This window comes from Mustelus asterias, unplaced genomic scaffold (assembly GCF_964213995.1).
Source record: "Mustelus asterias unplaced genomic scaffold, sMusAst1.hap1.1 HAP1_SCAFFOLD_410, whole genome shotgun sequence".
Lineage (NCBI taxonomy): Eukaryota > Metazoa > Chordata > Chondrichthyes > Carcharhiniformes > Triakidae > Mustelus > Mustelus asterias.
The window spans coordinates 160672-182735 of record NW_027590365.1 but is presented as its reverse complement, the minus strand read 5'-3'; the positions used below and the strand labels follow the sequence as shown (position 1 = coordinate 182735).

The 22064-nt window shown below is 46.9% G+C and overlaps 2 protein-coding genes across 2 annotated transcripts in view; one reads left to right on the top strand and one right to left on the bottom strand.

The window, feature by feature from the left end:
- LOC144486602 (uncharacterized) overlaps positions 1 to 22064 on the top strand; it is a gene marked incomplete at its 5' end in the record, with an annotated part of 70233 nt that overhangs the window by 35498 nt on the left and 12671 nt on the right. The window contains 2 exon segments of the mRNA XM_078204650.1: positions 12123 to 12257; positions 12387 to 12633. Of these exon segments, the coding sequence (XP_078060776.1) occupies positions 12123 to 12257; positions 12387 to 12633 (382 nt within the window).
- LOC144486598 (uncharacterized) lies at positions 743 to 2314 on the bottom strand. The gene is made up of 2 exons (XM_078204646.1): positions 2148 to 2314; positions 743 to 1812 (listed from the first exon to the last, which is right to left on the bottom strand). Exon 2 carries the CDS (start codon positions 1451 to 1453, stop codon positions 842 to 844), a length of 612 nt encoding a protein of 203 aa, XP_078060772.1. The 5' UTR covers positions 1454 to 1812; positions 2148 to 2314; the 3' UTR covers positions 743 to 841.

Sequence of the window (22064 nt, the reverse complement as noted above, 5' to 3'; positions counted from 1 at the left end):
GCCTGGTGACGTTAAACACTCAAATGGAAAAGACAAAAATCTACAACAATGATTCAATCAAATGTCTATTTCACATTTATTCAGAATATCAAACCTCAACAGAAGAAAAAAGTCAGAGTGAACATGATTCAGACCTGGATATGATTAACAGCATCGATAAGTGTAGAATCCAAACCTTGCAGTCCCTTGTGAACTCGCCGGTGTGTTAGCAGGTGGGATGACTGAATAAATCCCTTTCCACAGACATTACAGGTGAACGGCCTCTCCCCAGTGTGAACTCGCTGGTGTTTCAGAAGATAAGATAAATGAGAAAATCCCTTCCCACAAACAGAGCAGGTAAATGGCCTCTCCCCACTGTGAACTCTCTGATGTGTCAGCACGTTGGATGACTGACTGAATCCCTTCCCACACGTGGAGCAGGTGAACGGCCTTTCCCCAGTGTGAACTCGCTGGTGATTCAATAAGTTGGATGAACGAGTGAATCCCTTCCCACAAACGGAGCAAGTGAATGGCCTTTCCTCACTGTGAACCTGCTGGTGTGTCAGAAGGTTGTATGAACGGGTGAATCCCTTCCCACACACGGAGCAAGTGAATGGCCTCTCCTCACTGTGAACCTGCTGGTGTGTCAGAAGGTTGTATGAATGGGTGAATCCCTTCCCACAGTCTGAGCAGGTGAACGGTCGATCCCCTGTATGGAACTGCTGGTGTATCAGAAGGTTGGATGAATTAATAAATCCCTTCCCACAGTCTGAGCAGGTCATAGAAATCATAGAAACCCTACAGTGCAGAAGGAGGCCATTCGGCCCATCGAGTCTGCACCGACCACAATCCCACCCAGGCCCTACCCCCACAAGGGCCTCTCCCCAGTGTGAATTCTCTGGTGGTTCAGTAGGGCAGATGGGCAGCTGAATCCCTTCCCACACACACAGCAGGTGAATGGCCTCTCCCCAGTGTGAGTATATTGGTGCGTCAGCAGATCCTTTTTGTTTTTAAAGCTCTTCGCACAGTCAGAACAATTAAAAAGTTTGTTATCAGAGTGAACAAGTTGATGTGTCTGCAAGTGGGATGACTGAATGAATCCTTTCCCACACACAGAGCAGGTGAACGGTCTCTCCCCAGTGTGAATTCGTTGGTGTGTCAGCAGATCTTTTTTGCATTTAAAACTCTTCTCACAGTCAGAACATGTAAACAGTTTCTCATCAGTGTGAACAAGTTGGTGTGTCACAATGTGGGATGAGCGAGTGAATCCCTTCCCACACACAGGGCAGGTGAACGGCCTCTCCCCAGTGTGAACCCGTTGGTGAGTCAGAAGATTGTATGAATGGGTGAATCCCTTCCCACAGACGGAGCAGGTGAACGGTCTCTCCCCAGTGTGACTGCGCCGATGAACTTCCAATTGTGATGGGAAACCGAATCCCTTCCCACAATCCACACATTCCCACGGTTTCTCCATGGTGCTGGTGTCCTTGTGCTTCTCCAAGTTGGATGATCAGTTAAAGCCTGGTCCACACACACAACATACAGATAGTTTCACCCTGCTGTGAAAAGTGTTATGTTTCTTCAGGCTGTGTAACTGTTTAAAGATCTTTCCACAGTCAGTTCGCTGGAACACTCTCACTCGGGTGTGGGTTTGTCCCGATACTTTTCCGGTCACACTGATGTTAAATTTCTTTGCCCACAGGCAGAACAGACAAATATTTCTCCTTCCACATTCAAAGGCCGATGATATTCAGCTCCTAAGAACTGAATAACTTTGTCAGATGTGATGTCCGGTTTGAGTTTTCCGACTGCCGTTCCTTCACTTCGAATATCCTGTAAAAAAGTTTAGAAAAGTCATCACTGTCAGAACTGGATAAAAATTCTGAACAATTCCAGTTTCTCTGGAACATTTTTTCCTCTCTTGTTCCCCCAAATCTGTAAATCCCCGTCCCACACACTCTCCCTCCTCCCTGGGCTGAAATCCAAACCCATCTCCACCATTTCTTTCCTCCACTCCCAGTTTTCTCCCTCCCTCTCCTCTGTCTGGGTTCAGTTCATGATGTGGTTTTAAGACTTGATGAGCTGTAAGTATTCGCATTCCAACCATTATTCTGTAAATTGAGTTTGTGTCTTTATATGCCCTGTTTGTGAACAGAATTCCCACTCACCTGATGAAGGAGCAGCGCTCCGAAAGCTTGTGGCTTTTGCGACCAAATAAACCTGTTGTACTTTAACCTGGTGTTGTTAAACTTCTTACTGGGTTCAGTTCTCCAGCTCCTGTCTGCAGACTGACAATAAAACCAATGGGTCTTATTGGGGGTGTTGGGGCCTCCAGCGGGTGTTTGAGAATCCTCCCCGCCCACCTCCCAGGGTTTCCTTCCTTCCCAGAGATCAGAGTCCTCATTGATTTGAGGCCAAAGTGTAACCTCTTATTTATTGTCCCCCTCCCCCATCCTCTGATGTGAACCATCCTCCAGTGGCTGAGCCAGGATGGGGCCGTTAACCTGGGCCTGTTCCCGGGAGGGAGGGAGGGAGAAGCCCCGCAGCTGCAAACCAGGGAGCTGACAATGATTCTGAAGGGTTTGCGGATCCACAAAGTGTTTCCAAATCCTCCCAGCCACCGCCTAACGCTGACTCCGCTTCTCCGGGACAAACAAGCGCCAAGGCCAGCAATGACAATGCGCATGCTCCACATCACAATGCCCGGGCACTGATTGACGGCAGCTCCGGACCAATAGGAAGAGGGGGCGGGGCTGGAGGACCGAGCGGGAGCGGCTGGTCCTCCAACCAATCAGAGTGAATGAGAGGCGGGGCTGAGCCCGGATCTCCCTCATTGGCTGAAACTCTGCATCATTGTGAAAGCTGCTTTGTGTCAAACTCCAGGAGAAAACTGGACCTTTCTGTTTGTGGCTTCAAACAGATGAGCGGAAAGGAAGGGATCTGGAAAGCAGCAGACACCAGGTTATTCTGGGAGAAATAGGATCTCTGCAATGTCAGGTTTCACACAGCACACGGGCAGCCTGTGGTTTCACCCTGGATGGAGAATCTCCGAATTGCATCATTCAAATCACTCCATGGAATTCTCAGGAACCACATTGTTTGTTTGGAGAGGAAGGCTTGTAGTACAGTTAATGAAAAGCAGCACACAGCTAAACACAGAGGCCCACACACTCTCTCCCGCAGTCACACACAAACGGACATCTTCTCAACGCACAGAAACCCACGTATATCAACAGGTACATGCACAGAGGATATACGCAGATTTACTCCATGATACACACATGGATACACTTACTCACACACAAATATACACACGGGACACTTACTGTCTTTTGGGGCGGACAACGCTCACCCATCTGTCTAATATTCGGGATAAAGCCACAAAGTTCAAGAAATTTCGGGAAAAATGACCCTCCAAGGACAACGAGCAGTCTTGACCATCCAATATTCGACCTTCTTCTCTGAAACAGAATCTTACATTCAGCACAGAAACAACAACAAACACTAACATTAAACATTCCGTTCCCACCCTATGTTATCAGGCCCATTTGGAGAAAGTAGACAATGCAGAATATCTCAGGATAATTGCAGCCACTAATTTTCCTTTTGTAATTACAGAAATGCTCATCCTCTCATATTGATCATCTAGTTGTTGAAGGAAATAGTGATCGTCTCGTTATTGAAGGAAATTCTAAGACAGGTTAGAAGGAGAAAAAAAATCTAATGTTATTGTAACTCTGCAGTCCAATATTCCCTTGGCCCTAATCCTTGCTGCTCTAATCTGATAGGATTAGATATATTGCACAATACCTAGCAGGTGCCATTGACATTGTACATCTTCACTATCAATAATACTCCTAACTTAGTATCATCCACAAACTTACTAACCATGCATTGTACATTCACATCCAAATTTGTTTTGATTTGATTGGATTTATTATTGTCAAATATATACAGTGAAAAGTATTGTTTCTTGCGCGCTATACAGACAAAGCATAACATTCATGGAGAAGGAAAGGAGAGAGTGCAGAATGTAGTGTTACAGTCATAGCTAGGGTGTAGAGAAAGATCAACTTAGTGCGAGGTAAGTCCATTCAAAAATCTGATGGCAGCAGAGAAGAAGCTGTTCTTGAGTCGGTTGGTATGTGACTTCAAGATTTTATATCTTTTTCCCGACAGAAGAAGGTGGAAGGTGGACACTGACCTTCACAAGAAAGCCAGATACGATCGAAGGAGATCCATCAAAGATGCCAAAAGACAATACCTGACCAAGTTAGAGTCCCAGGCTAGCCACACCAAACCCAATTATGGCAAGGTCTGCAAGACATAACAGTCTACAAAATGAAGGCATGTAAAATTGCCGGCTCCAACGCACCCCTCCCTGATGAGATCAATGCATTCTATGTCCGTTTTGAGAAAGTGGTCAGCAAGTGCATGCCCTCCACCCTGGAAGCCCTGGATGAACCTGTATCTGGGGTCACCACTTCAGATGTCAGAGCAGCTTTCTTGAAGGTCAACCCACGGAAAGCAACTGACCCAGGTGGGGTACCCGGAAATGCACTCAGATCATGCATGGATTAGCTGGCAGAGGTATTCACAGACATCTTCAACCTCTCTTTACAAGAATCTGAGGTCCCTATCTGCTTCAAGAAGATGACCATAATCCCGGTACTTAAGAAAAATCAAGCAGCATGCCTTAATGACTATCGGCCGGTGGCTCTGACATCCATCATTATCAAGTGCTTCGAAAGGTTAGTCATGGCACAAATCAATTCCAGCCTCCCAGACTACCTGGATCCACTACAGTTTGCCTACCACTGCAACAGGTCCACAGCAGATGCCATTTCCCTGGCCTTGCACTCAACCCTGGAACACAGAGATAACAAGGACACCTATGTCAGACTCCTATTTATTGACTACAGCTCAGCCTTCAACACTATTATTCCCAAGAAACTCCTCTCCAAACTCCATGGCCTGGGCCTCGGCACCTCCTTCTCCGACTGGATCCTGAACTTCCTAACTCATAGACCACAATCAGTAAGGATAGGTAACAGCACCTACTCCATGATCATCCTCAACACTGGTGCCCCACAAGGTTGTGTTCTCAGCCCCCTACTATACTCCTGATACACCTATGACTGTGCGGAAAAATTCCCCTCCAATTCAATTTTCAAGTTTGATGATGACACCACCGTAGTGGGATAGATCTCAAACAATGACAAGACAGAGTACAGGAATGAGATAGAGAATCTGGTGAACTGGTGCGGCAACAAAAATCTCTCCCTCAATTTCAACAAAACAAAGGAGATTGTCATCAACTTCAGGAAGCGTAAATGAAAACATGCTCCTTTCTACATCAATGGGGATGAAGTAGAAAGGGTCGAGAACTTCAAGTTTTTAGGTGTCCAGATCACCAACAATCTGTCCTGGTCCCCCCATGCCGACACTATAGTTAAGAAAGCCCACCAGCGCCTCTACTTTCTCAGAAGACTAAGGAAATTTGGCATGTCAGCTACGACTCTCACCAACTTTAACAGATGCACCATAGAAAGCATTCTTTCTGCTGTATCACAGCTTGGTATGGCTCCTGCTCTGCCCAACACCGCAAGGAACTACAAAAGGTCGTGAATGTAGCCCAATCCATCACGCAAACCAGCCTCCCATCCATTGACTCTGTCTGCACTTCCTGCTGCCTCGGCAAAGCAGCCAGCATAATTAAGGACCCCACGCATCGCAGACATTCTCTCTTCCACCTTCTTCCTTTGGGAAAAAGATACAAAAGTCTGAGGTCACGTACCAACCGACTCAAGAACAGCTTCTTCCCCACTGCTGTCAGGCTTTTGAATGGACTTACCTTGCATTAAGTTGATCTTTCTCTACACCCTAGCTATGACCGTAACACTACATTCTGCACTCTCTCCTTTCCTTCTCTATGAACGGCATGCTTTGGCTGTATAGCGTGCAAGAAACAATACTTTTCACTGTATGTTAATACATGCGACAAAAAAAGATCAAATCAAATCAAAGAGGGTATGCCCGTGGTGCGTGGGGTCTTTAATTATGCTGCTGCTTTGCCAAGGCAGCGGGAAGTGTAGGCATGGATGGGAGGCTGGTTTGCGTGATGGATTGGGCTACATTCACAACCTTTTGTAGCTTCTTCCTGTATTGGGTGAATAACAAGGCTCCCAACACCGACCCCTGAGGCACGCCACGAGTCATAGGCCTCCAAGGATATGAAATACATTCAGGGCCAGAAAGGAGAAGTTTGTTTTTCAGAGTGGAGGGAAGCTTTCAGCAGTGTGACCCCCAGGGCTCAGTGTTGGCACCATTGCTCTCATTGATACATATTCATACCTGGACTTGGAACACAGGACAGAACTTCAATTTTTTCACAGGATTCAAAACTCAGATATACGGGAAATAGTGAGGAGGATAATAAAACTTCAGGAGAACACAGAGAGATTGGAAGAAATGGAAATATAGATGGAGAGGTTAATAACAAACTTCAGGAGGACAGAGACTGGGGAAAATGGAGATGTAGGAAACAGTGAGGAGAACAGTAACAAACTTCAGAAGGTCAGAGAGACTGGCAAACCTGGCTGACATATAGCAGATAGAACGTATATATCATACTGCTTGGAACATCTTACATCCTTAACAACTCTGGGAACATTGTCTGTATGATCAGGATGGTGCTACATAAAGCCAATGGGAAATTGATTTAGAAATAGTCTAGGGAAGAAAGCAATAGGGGAAACAGCAGTGAGAGAAACAGCAGTGAGAAAGGACACATGAACACAAGACTGAGGTTGGTTGACTGCTGGAGCAGTAAAAAAACTGGGTGACATGAAATATCGATCATTAATAGTACTGGAATAAATGTGTCTTGAAGACAATTAGCTAAAAAAATGATTAAAATACATGTGCGATGTAATAAACATGGAATATACAAACAAAGTGCATTTATTGTGTTTTCCTAGCTGAGGGTGCCAAAGGGTCTGCAGTTTCACAATCAACACTGTTACGGAATGTTTTACACCATTTTTCAGTGCCATTGATTTATGTCGGTAAAATCTGTGCATTTCTGTGTTGATTATATGGGAATAACAGCAATGTTTTGGGATTAAATTGGAGACACGACTATCAAAATGTCAGCAATCAGCTATTTTAATATAGGGACAGTTAACACTCCTTTGAAACGTTTTGATTGTTGTTCAGGTGCTATAAAAATGCAAGTAATTTCCTGTAGAAAAAGACTGAATTCCCTGTCTGAGCTCAGAACAGATGATACAGTCACACAGCAGATTGACCACTCAGCAGCTGAATGTGGGAAGAGAAGCACTCGATCATCCCATTTACTGACAGAACAGCTGTTGGAGAGAGACCACTCACATATTTCACGTTAGTGAGCTCGTTTTGTTATTTTCCCAACTGTTCACACTCCAGATTAAGGCTTTCATGCATGGACAGCATATTCTTACGGGAGAGACGCTGTTTAAATGTTTCAAGTTTAAAGTTTGTTTATTAGTGTCACAAGTAGGCTAACATCAACACTGCAATGTAGTTACTGTGAAAATCCCCTAGTCGCCACACTCCAGCGCCTGTTCAGGTGCACTGAGGGAGAATTTAGAATGGCCAATGCACCTAATCAGCACGTCTTTTGGACTGTGGGAGGAAACCAGAGCACCCAGAGGAAACCCACGCAGACACAGGGAGAACATGCAAACTCCACACAGACAGTGACCCAAGCCAGGAATTGAACCTGGGCCCCTGGTGCTGTCAGGCAGCAGTGCTAACCACTGTCCCATGTATAGGTAGAGATTCACTTGTTAATCATACCTGCCGAAATATTAGTGAGTTCATTTGTGACTATCATGGATGTTTAGAATTATTTCCACCGTTTTGGTGATTCTCGATTTCTGACAGTTCCAAGCCCCCTTCTTTGAACTTGGATAATGGACCTTGCATTTTAATTTCTATGTTCCCTAATTTTATTAATGGTCCTTCAGCCCCGTTTTTCACATTATAATCAAAGAGAAATCTCTCCAACTCGATTTTCAAGTTTGCTAATGAACCACAGTAAAGCCAAAGAAAAGCCAAGCAGCGTGCCTTAATGACTATCATCCAGTGGTTCTGATATCCATCATTATGAAATACTTTGAAAGGTTAGTCATGGCACGAATCAATTCCAGCCTCCCAGACTGCCTGGATCCACTACAGTTTGCCTCGCACCGCAGCAGGTCCACAGCAGACGTCATCTCCCTGGCCATGCACTTAACCCTGGAACACCTAGATAACAAACACACCGATGTCAGACTCCTATTTATTGACAGCTCAGCCTTCAACAACATTATTCCAACAAAACTCATCTCCAAACTCTGTGGCCTGGGCCTCGGCTCCTCCCTCTGCGATTGGATCCTGAACTTCCCAACCCATAGACCACAATTAGTAATGATAGGCAACAACACCTCCTCCAAGATCATCCTCAACACCGGTGCCCCACAAGGCTGTGTTCTCAGCCCCCTATTACACTTCTGATACATCTGTGACTGTGTGGTCAAATTTCCCTCCAACTCGATTTTCAAGTTTGCTGACGACACCACCGGATGGTGGGTCGGATCTCAAACAATGATGAGACAGAATACCGGAATGAGATAGAGAATCTGGTGAACTGGTGCGGCAACAATAATCTCTCCCTCAATGTCAACAAAATGAAGAAGATTGTCATTGACTTCAGAAAGTGTAGAGGAGAATATGCCCCTGTCTACAGCAACAGGGACGACGTAGAAAGGGTCGAGATCTTCAAGTTTTTAGGTGATCGGATCACCAACCTGTCCTGGTCCAACACTATAGTGAAGAAAGCCCACCAACTCCTCTACTTTCTCAGAAGACTAAGGAAATTTGGCATGTCAGCTATGACTCTCATCAACTTTTACAGATGCATCATAGAAGTCATTCTTTCTGGTTGCATTACAGCTTGGCATGGCTCCTGCTCTGCCCAAGACCACAAGAAACTACCAAAGATCGTGAATTAAGCTCAATCCATCACGCAAACCAGTCTCCCATCCATTGACTCTGTCTACACTTCTGGCAAAGCAGCCAGCATAATTAATAGCCCCACGCACTCCGGACATTCTCTTCTCTTCCACCTTCTTCCGTCAGGAAAAAGATACAAAAGTCTGCAGTCACATACCAACCGACTCAAGAACAGCTTCTTCCCTGCTGCCATCAGACTTTTGAATAGGCCTACCTTGTCTTAAGTTGATCCTTCTCTGCATCCTAGCTATGACTGTAACACTACATTCTGCATCCTCTCCTTTCCTTCTCTATGTATGATATGCTTTGTCTATATAGCGCAAGAAAGAATACTTTTCACTGGATACTAATACATGTGGGAATAATAAATCAAATCAAAAAACTATTTGTTCTGTTCAATGGCGGGGTGTTTACCCAGCATCGCTAGCGGCGGTGAATGTCTCCTATCAACACGAGAGCACCGCGCAGGCGCAGTACTGCCCCTTGTCTGGAGCATGCGCATTGGGAGTGCTCGGGAAAGGAAGTTGCTTCTTTCTTGTCTCTGCAACGGGTAAGGTAGCGGCGTGTCCGAGCGATCGTAGGGCGCAGGGGGGTGATCGGAAAAGCTTTATAAATACCAAGTGAAAGCATTAAACCCCGAATAAGAAGCTCGAGGCCAGCCCCGCGGTTGTCCGGAATCACACTGCTTCCAGCCGTTACAGACCCTGGTTAAACAGCCGCCATCTTGAGAGGGGGCAGTGTGCAGCGGTGCGCATGCGTGGACAGCCCTGTCAGCAGGAGGAGAGAATGTTGCTCAGAGTCTGACAGCTCAGAAAGAATGATCCTGTCTGTGCCAGCCAGCAAACAGCTAGCTCGCATTTTCCAGCACTTGATCCATGGCCTCGTGTGCTGTGGTGTTTCAAAAGCCGTCTACATTGAATACAGGAGTTGGGACGTCTTGTTGAATTTGTACAAGACATTGGTAAGGCCACACTTGGAATACTGTGTACAGTTCTGGTCACCCTATTATAGAAAGGATATCATTAAACAAAAAAGAGTGCAGAAAAGATTTACTAGGATTCCAATGGGACTTGATGGTTTGAGTTATCAGGAGAGCTGGATAGACTGGGATTTTTTTCTCTGGAGTGTCGGAGGCTGAGAGGTGACCTTATAGAGGTCTATAAAATAATGAGGGGCATAGATCAGCTAGATAGTCAACATCTTTTCCCAAAGGTAAAACTAGAGGGCATAGGTTTAAGGTGAGAGGGGAGAGATACAAAAGTGTCCAGAGGGACAATTTGTTTCACTCAGAGGGTGGTGAGTGTCTGGAACAAGCTGCCAGAGGTAGTAGTAGAGACAGGTACAATTTTGTCTGTTAAAAAGCGTTTAGACAGTTACGTGGATAAGATGGCTGTAGAGGGATATGGACCAAACGTGGGTAATTGGGACTAGCTTAGTGGTTTAAAAAAAGGGCGGCATGGATGAGTTAGGTTCCTGTTTCCATGCTGTAAACCTCTATGACTCAATGACATACTTTTTACTTGTGAGATTTCCTGCCTCTACCACCTTTCCTCTGTTTCTCTCTCCACAGATTCTGACCAGAATTCTCTGGCCATTCATGCCGTGGGATTCTGCATACCTGCTGGCAGCACACCCCCCGCCCATGGGTATCCCACTGGCATGGGGTGATGTTCATGGGAATTCCCATCGACAGCAGTGGGACCAGAGAATCCTGCTGCTAGCAAACATCGCGTCTTTTCCCGTCCGCGGGAAACACACTGCTGGGAGGCCGGGGAATCTTACCCACTGTCTGACCTGCTGAGTATTTCCAGCATTTTTTGTGTTTATTTCAGATATCCAGCAGCTGCAATATTTTGCTGGTATTTTATTGTAGGCATTGCTCACAGAGCCAACTTTAGAAACAAGATTGACCAATTATGAAACAAAAACAAAGAGCTGGAAAATCTCAACAGGTCAGACAGCATCTGTGGAGATGGAGCCAAAGTTTGAAATGTTGGCTCTGTTCTCTCTCCACAGATCAGCTCCTCTGATCCTTCTTGGGGGTGGAGTTTGAGGGATTGGAAGATTCTGTCAAGGTTCTGGTTAGTGATGGGTAAATAAAATCCCTATACTTCACCTCCTGCCTCTCCAACATCTTTCTCTCTCCTCCCATAGATCCAATCGTCATGTGTAGACCCACACTGGTTGGCACCTCCCTTCCCTGAAGGGCATTGGTGAACCAGTTGGGTTTTTGTGAAAATTGAGCAGTTTTCATGATCACTTTTTCCTCCTGCTGGCCCCACAAATTACCACATTCATTCAGCTCAATTTCTCAACCTGCCTTTATGTTTTTGTGAACTCTCTCTCACTCCCTTTTTTTTGTTTTAAATCACAGGATTGTAGAAGAGGAGGATTTACAAGCGGAAAACTCAAATCAAACATCACACCAGAATCTGAGAATCGTCCAATTTGTCATAACCTGAATATCATAGGACTTTCAACATGGAAGGAAAAAGCACCATTCACAGTGGAGAGAAACTGTACACGTGTTCTGTGTGTGGACAAAGATTCAGCCAATCATCTGCCCTTTTGAAACACCAGCGAGCTCACACTGGAGGGAGGCTGTTCATTTGCAGTGTTTGTGGGAAAGGATTTACTCCATCATTTACCCTTCTCAGACACCAGCGAGTTCACACTGGGGAGAGGCCATTTACCTGCTCTGTGTGTGGGAAGGGATTCACTCAGTTATCCTGCCTGCTAACACACCAACACACTCACACTGGGGAGAGGCTGTTCACCTGCTCGGAATGTGGGAAGGGATTCATTAATTCAACTAATTTGCTGACACACCAGCGAGTTCACACTGGAGAGAGGCCTTTCACCTGCCCTGCATGTGGCAAAGGATTCATGAATTCATCCAACCTGCAGAGACACCAACGAGTTCACACTGGGGATACTCCCTGTGTGGGAAGGGATTCACTCAATCATCCCATCTGCAGAGACACCAGCGAATTCACACTGGGGAGAGGCCATTTACCTGTTCTGATTGTGGGAAGGGATTCACTCAGTTATCCCACTGGCTAAGACACCAGCGAGTTCACACGGGGGAAAGGCCATTCACCTGCTCCGAGTGTGGAAAGGGATTCACTCAAGCAAATGACCTACTGAGACACAAACGAGTTCACACTGGGGAGAAGCCATTCATCTGCTCTGTGTGTGGAAAGGGGTTCACTCAATCAAATGACCTGCTCAGACACGATCGAGTGCACACTGGGGAGAGACCATTTACCTGCTCTGAGTGTGGGAAGGGATTCACTCGGTCATCCAACCTATTGGATCACCAGAGAATTCACACTGGGGAGAGACTATTTATCTGCTCTGAGTGTGGGAAGGGATTCACTACCTCATCCAGCTGGCAGGGGCACAAGCGAGTTCACACTGAAGCAAGAACTTTGACCTGCACCGAGCCTGGGAAGGGAGTCACAATCTCATCCAGCCAGCAAGGACACCGGAGAGTTCAGACTGAGGGAAGTCCAGTTACCTGTACTGAGTCTGGAAAGAGAGTCATTCAGTCATCCAACCAGCAGGGACACCGGAGAGTTCAGACTGAGGAAAGTCCCGTTACCTGCACTGAGGGACGTTCAGTTATCTGCACTGAGGAAAGTTCAGTTACCTGCACTGAGGGAAGTTCAGTTACCTGCACTGAGGGAAGTCCAGTTACCTGCACTGAGGAAAGTCCCGTTACCTGCACTGAGGGACGTTCAGTTACCTGTACTGAGGAAAGTTCAGTTACCTCTACTGAGGAAAGTTCAGTTACCTGCACTGAGGGACGTTCAGTTACCTGTACTGAGGAAAGTTCAGTTACCTGCACTGAGGGAAGTTCAGTTACCTGTACTGAGGAAAGTTCAGTTACCTGTACTGAGGGAAGTTCAGTTACCTGCACTGAGGGAAGTTCAGTTACCTGTACTGAGGAAAGTTCAGTTACCTGCACTGAGGAAAGTTCAGTTACCTGCACTGAGGGACGTTCAGTTACCTGTACTGAGGGAAGTTCAGTTACCTGCACTGAGGGAAGTTCAGTTACCTGCACTGAGGGACGTTCAGTTACCTGCACTGAGGGAAGTTCAGTTACCTGCACTGAGGGACGTTCAGTTACCTGTACTGAGGGAAGTTCAGTTACCTGCACTGAGGGAAGTTCAGTTACCTGCACTGAGGGAAGTTCAGTTACCTGTACTGAGGAAAGTTCAGTTACCTGCACTGAGGGACGTTCAGTTACCTGCACTGAGGGAAGTTCAGTTACCTGTACTGAGGGACGTTCAGTTACCTGCACTGAGGGAAGTTCAGTTACCTGCACTGAGGGACGTTCAGTTACCTGCACTGAGGGGCGTTCAGTTACCTGCACTGAGGGGCGTTCAGTTACCTGCACTGAGGGAAGTTCAGTTACCTGCACTGAGGGACGTTCAGTTACCTGCACTGAGGGGCGTTCAGTTACCTGCACTGAGGGGCGTTCAGTTACCTGCACTGAGGGAAGTTCAGTTACCTGTACTGAGGGACGTTCAGTTACCTGTACTGAGGGAAGTTCAGTTACCTGTACTGAGGGAAGTTCAGTTACCTGTACTGAGGGAAGTTCAGTTACCTGTACTGAGGGAAGTTCAGTTACCTGTACTGAGGGAAGTTCAGTTACCTGCACTGAGGGAAGACCAGTTACCTGTACTGAGGGAAGTTCAGTTACCTGCACTGAGGGAAGTTCAGTTACCTGCACTGAGGGAAGACCAGTTACCTGTACTGAGGGAAGTTCAGTTACCTGCACTGAGGAAAGTTCAGTTACCTGCACTGAGGGAAGACCAGTTACCTGCTCTGAGTCTGGGAAGGGAGTCATTCAGTCATCCAGCCAGCAGAGATGCCACAGAGTTTGCATTGAGGAAAGTCCAGTTACCTGCACAGAGTCTGGGAAGGGATTCATTCCATTATCTAATCTGCTGACAGACGAGCGAGACGACACCGATGAAAGACCTTTGAAATGTCCAGACAGTGGGACTTGTTTTCAAAGTTCTGTGGAATTGGTGTCCCATCAATGTGTTCACACTGACGAGAGACTATTCAGGTGCTCTCACTGTGGGGCTGCGTTCATGCGATCGTCTGACCTCACTGAACACCAATGCACTCACTCTGGGGAAAGGCTCCTCACTTTGCCCAGGTGTGGAAAGGGATTCACTCAGTCATCCAACCTGCTGACACGCCAGCAAGGTCGCAATGTGAAGAGGCAGTTCACTTGTCCCGAGTGTGGGAAGGGATTTACCCAGTCAACCAACCTGCTGAGACACCAGCGAGTCCACACTAGGGAGAGGCCATTCCTCTGCTCCGAGTGTGGGAAGGGATTCACTGAGTTATGCAACCTGATGACACACCAACGGGTTCACACTGGGGAGAGGCCCTTCCTCTGCTCAGAGTGTGGGAAGGGTTTTATTAATTCCACCAACATGCTGCGACACCAGCGAGTTCACACTGGAGAGAGGCCGTTCACCTGCCTCAATTGTGGGAAGAAATTCACTCAGTTACCACATCTACAGAGACACCAGCGAGTTCACTCAGGGGAGAGGCCATTCCCCTGCACTGTGTGTGAGAAGGGATTCGCTCAGTTATCACACCTGGTAAGACACCAACGAGTTCACACTGGGGAGAAACCATTCACCTGCTCCCAGTGTGGGAAGGAATTCACCCAGTCAAATGACTTGCTGAGACACCAGCGACTTCACACTGAGGAGAGACCATCCATGTGGCTCTGAGTGTGGGAAGAGATTCACTCAGTTATCCAGTCTGCTGAAACACCAGAGAGTTCACACTAGGGAGGTGCTGTCCATCTGCTCTGCATGAGAAAACGGATTCTCTCAGTCATCCTGCCTGCTTCGATTCACCAGTAATTTCACATTGTGCAAAACCCTTTAAATGCCGGGACTGTGGGAAGTACAATAAATGTTCCTGGGAACTGCAACATCTACATGTTCATACTGATCAGATACCGTTCAGGTGCTTTCACTGCGGATGCGTCCAAGAAATCATTTCAACTTACAGTACACCAGAACTTTCACAGTGCGGAGAGCCTCCACCTGCCTTGAATGTGGGAAGGAATTTGCTTATTTATCCCATGTGCTGAGATACCAGCGAGTTCACAATTAACTACAGTGATCAGACTTTGCTGTTGATCATGTTCAGGATTGAATTATGTTCATTGGGGTCTGTTTCTGTTGACGTTAGTAAACCCCACCCTAGTTGTAGGGGCTGATCCTCTTGCTAAAAGTCAAATAAATCAACTTTGCATCTAATAAGCTTGTACTCTTTTTACTATCTCCGACATCAAGTCAGAAGGTCTCTCCCCTCCCCCGTCTCCTCCATCCTCACCTCCAACAAAAAGTGTGAGGAGCTCATGGAGCTTCTCTGTCACTAAGATTGAGACAATCTGATCAGCTGCCTCTGCTGCTTCCCTCCCTTCCACTGGCCCATTGGGCTGAACGGCTTCTCCAGTTTCCCCTTGTCTGAGCCCTGAACCCACATCTTCCCCCAGTTTCTCTCTCATATCCCTTCATGCCCATCTTGTCCATCAGACCCACCGTGTGCTCAAAGGGCTGAATGGCCATCCTCTGTGCTGTAACAATTGGCCATCAACCCCAAATTGCTGATCGCCAAACTTACCCACATAAACTGGGATTGTTCTCACTTTCCAGGTGTTACCCTGACTCCATTAAATATTTGAAATGGGAAACTAGCAAACAATGGTGTGTGGGTTTGTTACTGACATATTGACAGAGGTTGATTGTCAGGATGGACATGAACAATCATCACACGGTGTGAATGGTCGGAGCTGGAACTTGGGCTTTGTACCCTATGGTGAAATTTTTCAGAGTGAGGTAGGGGGAGGGGGTGGGGGGCGGGGAGGAAGGAAAGTGGGGTTGGGGTTATAATCAGATCAGCCATGATCATATTGAATGATGTAATAGCCTCGAAAAGCTGGGTGGCCTGCTCCTAATTCGTATGTGCATATGTACTTTTTCAGAGAATCCCTACAATGCAGAAGGAGGCCATTCTGCCCATCGAGTCTGCACCGACCACAATCCCAACTAGGCCCTATCCCCACTTACCCATGCTAATCCCCCTGACACTAGGCTCAATTTAGAATGGCCAATCAACCTAACCTGCACATCTATGGACTGTGGGAGGAAACCGGAGCATCCAGAGGAAACGCACGCAGACACGGTGAGAATATGTAAACTCCATACGGACAATGACCCAAGGACTGAATTGAACACGGGTCCCTGGTGCTGTGAGACAGCAGTCTTAACCACTGTGATGACCTATGGTAGGATCTCATCCTCACTTTCCCACATTCAAACAAAGACTAACTGAGAGTCCATCTGTAATGGCAGCCAGATTGTCCACAATCCCCCGCGCTGTAGAAACTGTTCTATCTGCCGCAGGCTGGCCGGGTGGATGACGCATGCTCAGTCATTGACAGGTCACAATACCCGAGTGATTGATGGCAGCTCCGAACCAATAGCAAGAGGGGGCGGGGCTGGAGGACCAAGCGGGAGCGGCTGGTCCTCCAACCACAGTAAATGAGGGGCGGGGCTGAGTCCGGATCTCCCTCATTGGCTGAGCTCTGCATCATTGTGAAAGCTGCTTTGTGTCAAACTCCAGGAGAAAACTGACTTTGTAAGCAAATATCAACGATAACCCACTACCATCGGACCGGCCAAAATACCACTGGCTCCAAACTGGACCTTTCTGTTTGTGGCTTCAAACAGATGGAGCCCTGTGAGTGCGGAGCAAACAGATGGAGCCCTGTGGGTGCGGAGCAAACAGATGGAGCCCTGTGGGTGCGGAGCAAACAGATGGAGCCCTGTGGGTGCGGAGCAAACAGATGGAGCCCTGTGGGTGCGGAGCAAACAGATGGAGCCCTGTGGGTGCGGAGCAAACAGATGGAGCCCTGTGGGTGCGGAGCAAACAGATGGAGCCCTGTGGGTGCGGAGTAAACAGATGGAGCCCTGTGGGTGCGGAGCAAACAGATGGAGCCCTGTGGGTGCGGAGCAAACAGATGGAGCCCTGTGGGTGCGGAGCAAACACATCAACATTCGTTACTGAGATAGATTCATTCAAAACAGACAGCAGGGATTAATTCAGGAAATTACACAGTGCAGTGAGAAAGGAAATTCAGTGCCAGGTTTGAGGAGCTGGGACTTGCAACTGAAGGTTTGAGAATAGAAAAAAAACTGGAGTAAGGAAGGAGAAAATGACAATAAACTGAAGATGAATTTACATTCCTGGGTGTCCTTTATCCCGAATTTTAATCACTCCACCATTGGTAGCCGTGTTTTCAGCTGCCTGGACCCCAAACTCTGGAATTTCCTCCCTGAACCTCTCCATCTTTCCACTTCACTTTCCTCCTGAAAGACTCTCCTTAGAACTGATCTCTTTGACCAAGACTTTGGATCATCTGACCCAATATGTCCTTATGGTTCTGTGAAACTGCTTAGGACATTTTATTAAGTGAAAAGCTCACTACAACTAAAAGTGAGATCTGATCACTTGCTGAGTGAGTCTGTGTAAATATAGCTCAGATAGTCACAGCTTGTGTCAGAGTTTAGTGAGATCTGATCACTTACTGAGTGAGTGAGTCTGTGTAAATGTAACTCAGACACAACTTCTGTCATAATTCAGTGATATTTAATCACTTACTGTGTGATATACATATATATCAATTGCATGGCTATGTCAAAACATATATCCGGATATATGAATTAGGAGCAGGAGTCGGCCACTCAGCCTGGTCTGTCATTCAATAAGATCATGTCTGGTCTGATTGTAACCTCAACTCCATAAACCCACCAACCCCAATATCCTTTCACCCCCTTATTTATTGTTACGATCCTTGACCAGACCCCAGGATACAAGGAGAAATCCAGTTAAAATAGATAATATTTGAGACAAGACATTTAAGTATTATAGAATCCCTACAGTGCAGAAGGGGGCCATTTGGCCCATCGAGTCTACACCAATCACAATCCCACCCAGGCCCTATCCCCGTAACCCCACTAGCTCTGCTAGACCCCTGACACTAAGAGGCAATTTAGTATGGACAATCCACCTAACCTGCACATTTTTGGATTATGGGAGGAAACCAGAACACCCGGAGGAAACCCACGCAGACATGGGGAGAACGTGCAAACTGCACACAGACAGTGACCCAAGGCTGGAATCGAACCTGGATCCCTGGCACTGTGAGGCAGCAGTGCTAACCACTGTGCCACCGTGCCGCCCATGTTTAGCAAATGAATAAAGGCACAAGATTCCACAGATTCAGAACAAACAAAATAAACTTTACTATGCAAGGTAGGAGAGGTAAAAAATTTACAATATGTATTTTATTCTCTGACATTCATGGTAAATGAGGTACATGTGAATTAACAAACTGTGGTCGGACACATCACACTGTAAAATAAAATGACAGATGCAATCAAAATCAATTCCATGGATTTCTCCACGACCTTTCCAGACATCAGACCCGCTGTGAGTCAACCAATCTCACGAAAGCTTTACCTTTCTCATGAGGGTTTTCCAACAGCATCTTTGAATATCTCTCCATGGAATTGTCTCTAAACATTAGCCCCAGTCAGATGCTTTTAATAATTGCCCACCTCAGAGAGTTTCAATCTCAGCTCCTGAAATTCTTTCTCCCTGGATTCCGGAGTGCACTCAAACACCAGCTTTCAAACATATTTTGAGATCTCTTGTCGTGCCAAGCAGAATATCGCTACTCCAAAGGGACACCTTTGCCCCAATGGCCCTCTTTACTTAAAGTCTGCTCCCCACAGTCTTTCTCCAACTTTTTAGACTCAACTTTACTGGGACCTCAGCCTATCTCTGTGGTATTTCTTGGCTATCAAACTCCCTGAAGCTGCATCAAGAAGTACTGATCACTGACCCTTGAAATGATCTGGTGACCCCCCCAACACTCACAGAAGGTTCCACTCTTGTTACCAGGCAGCAACCAATGTAACAAGCATTGAAACATCTATCTTAAGGTTACAATCTCCAGATGTTTAACAATCTCCAGATGTTTAATTTAGAAGCCAGGAACACAATTAATTAAATTCCGGACATTATCGAGAATCTATCTACCTCTGTTTTGAAAATATGCAAAGACTCTGCGTCTACTGCCTTTTGAGGAATCGAGTTCCAAACGACTCACGATCCATTGAGAGAGAAAAAAGTCTCCTAATCTCTGTCTTAAATAAAAAACTCTACATTTTTATATGGTGACTCCTAGTTCTAGATTGTCCAACAATAGGCAACATTCTCTCCACATCCGCTCTGTCAAGTTGTCTTTTACACTTCTAAACTCCAGCTCAGAGAAGCTGAGTCTGTCCAACCTTTCCTTTTGCAGGATATTAGAGAGTGAGGATTTGCAGACAGAAAACTCAAACAAAAATCTTAACAAGATCTTACAGCAGGGGCTCCCGAACCATGAACTGTGTTCCCTGGTGAGGTCACGGGCTGAGGTATTGGTGTCGTGACCTTTGGGGCAGCAATGGTAGTTGTGGGGCAGAGATTCAGCTTGGACAGTCCTGCTTTGAGGCTCCATGACCTGCATGCAAGTGTTCTTGCTGCTGGTTCACGTGTCCAGAGAATGAAGTCTCAGGCCTGAGGCCCCATCACTGCCTCTGTCATAAAGACCAGTGAACAAGTGACTGCTGCACCACCCCTCACTGCTCTCTCAACTCGTTCCTCCCAGCATTTCCACAATTCTTACCAACTCTGCCCTGCCCCCACAACTCTTACACCACCCCCACCCCAGTCTCACTCTGATGTCTGTGTTCTGTGGACGAGGTTTCAACTAATCACCCGATCTGGAGAGAAAAAGGAAACCCTGCAAAGAATCTGGAAAAGGCTGAGAGATCAGATCTAAGACAGGAGAATGTCAGAGACAGATTGGCCCGGTGGACTAGTGGAAGGGAGAGAAGCAGCAGAGGCAGCTGTTCAAATTGTCTCAATCTTAGTGACAAAGAAGCTCCATGAGCTCCTCACAGAGGAAGAGCCGTTCAAAATGAGATATTCAAAAGATTCAATACGCTGTGCATTTAACACAAAGCTGATTTACTTGACTTTTATCCATAATAAAAGGGACGGCACAGTGGTTAGCACTGCTGCCTCACAGCACCAGAGACCCGAGTTCAATTCTGGCCTTGGGTGACTGTGTGGAGTCTACACGTTCTCCCTGTGTCTGCGTGGCTTTCCTCTGGATGCTCCGGTTTCCTCCCACAGTCCAAAGGTGTGTGGATTAGGTGGATTGGCCATGCTAAATTGCCCCTTAGTGTCAGGGGGATTAGCAGGGTAAATATATGAATTTACGGGGATAGGACCTGGGTGGGATTGTTGTCAGTGCAGGCTCGATGGGCCGAATGGCCTCCTTCTGCACAGTAGGAATTCTATGACTCTCTGATTCTTTAAACATTAAGCACTCCAACTGGAGCTGGGATTTATTAATATCAACTGAAACAGATCTCAGTGAACTCTGTTCAGTCACTACTGTAGTTACTTGTGAACTTGGTGTCTCAGGAGGGTGGATGACTGAGAAAATCTCCTCCCGCATAGAACAGGTGAATGGCCTGTCCCCAATCTGAGCCTGCTGGTGTGTCCGCAAGTTGGATAACTGAGTGAATCCCTTCCCACACACAGGGCAGGTGAACGGCCTTTCCCTCGTGTGAACTTGCTGGTGATTCAGCAGGGTGGATGACTGAGTGAATCCTTTCCCACTCACAGAACAAGTGAATGGTCTCTCCCCAGTGAGAGATTCCTGATGTGTCTGCAGTGGGGTAAACAAGTGAATCCCTTCCCACACTCAGAGCAGGTTAATGGTCTCTCCCCAGTGTGAATCCACTGGTGCAGTGAGTTTGGTTAATCATCAGAATGTGACGCATGGTGAGAGCATCTGAACGGTCTCTCGTCAGTGTGAACAAGCTGATGATGCCTCAGGTCCCAAGAACTTCCAAAGCACTTCTCACAGTCTGGGCATTTAAAAAATCTCTTCCCAGTGTGAACTCGCTGGTGCGTCAGCAAGGTAGATGAACTAGTAAATCGCTTCCCACAGTCGGGACAGGGGAATGGCCTCTCCCCAGTGTGATTGCGTCGATGAATTTCCAGCACTGACAGGTAACTGAATCCTTTCCCACATTCCCATAGTTTCTGCCCAGTGTGACTTGTGTTTCAACAGGTCAGACGATTGGCAGAAGCCATTTCACCCACTGTCAGAATGAACATGGTTCAGTCCTGGATGTGATTAACAGCAGCAATAACAGCAGAATCCAACCCCTGTCATCACTTGTGAATTCGCTGGTGTCTCAGCAGGCGGGATGACCAAGTGAATCCCTTCCCACACACGGAGCAGGTGAATGGTTTCTCCCCAGAGTGAATTCACTGGTGTGTCTGCAGGCTGGAGAACTGAGTGAATCCCTTCCCACACACGGTGCAGGTGAACAGCTTCTCCCCGGTGTGAACTCGCTGGTGTGTCAGCAGGGTGGATGAGTGAGTAAATCTCTTCTCACACTCTGAGCAGGTGAACGGCCGCTCCCCAGTGTGAACTCGCCAGTGTGTCAGCAGGGTGGAGGAGTCTTTAAATCCCTTCCCACAGTCAGAGCAAATGAACGGCCTCTCCCCAGTGTGAACTCGCTGGTGTCTCAGCAGAAGGGATGGATTAGTGAATCCCTTCCCACATTGAGAGCAGGTGAATGGCCTCTCTCGACTGTGAACCTGTTGGTGTGTCAGCAGTGTGGACGACTGAGCAAATCCCTTCCCACACTTGGAGCAGATGAATGGTCTCTCCCCAGTGTGGCTGCGTCGATGAGTTTCCAGCTCAGACGGGGACCTGAATCCCTTCTCACAGTCCCCACATTTCCACGGTTTCTCCATGGTGCGGGTGTCCTTGTGACTCTCCAGGTTAAACAATCAGTTAAATCTCACATGGAACACGTGTACAGTTTCTCCTCGCTGTGAATGCTGTGATGTTGTTTCAGACTGTGTAA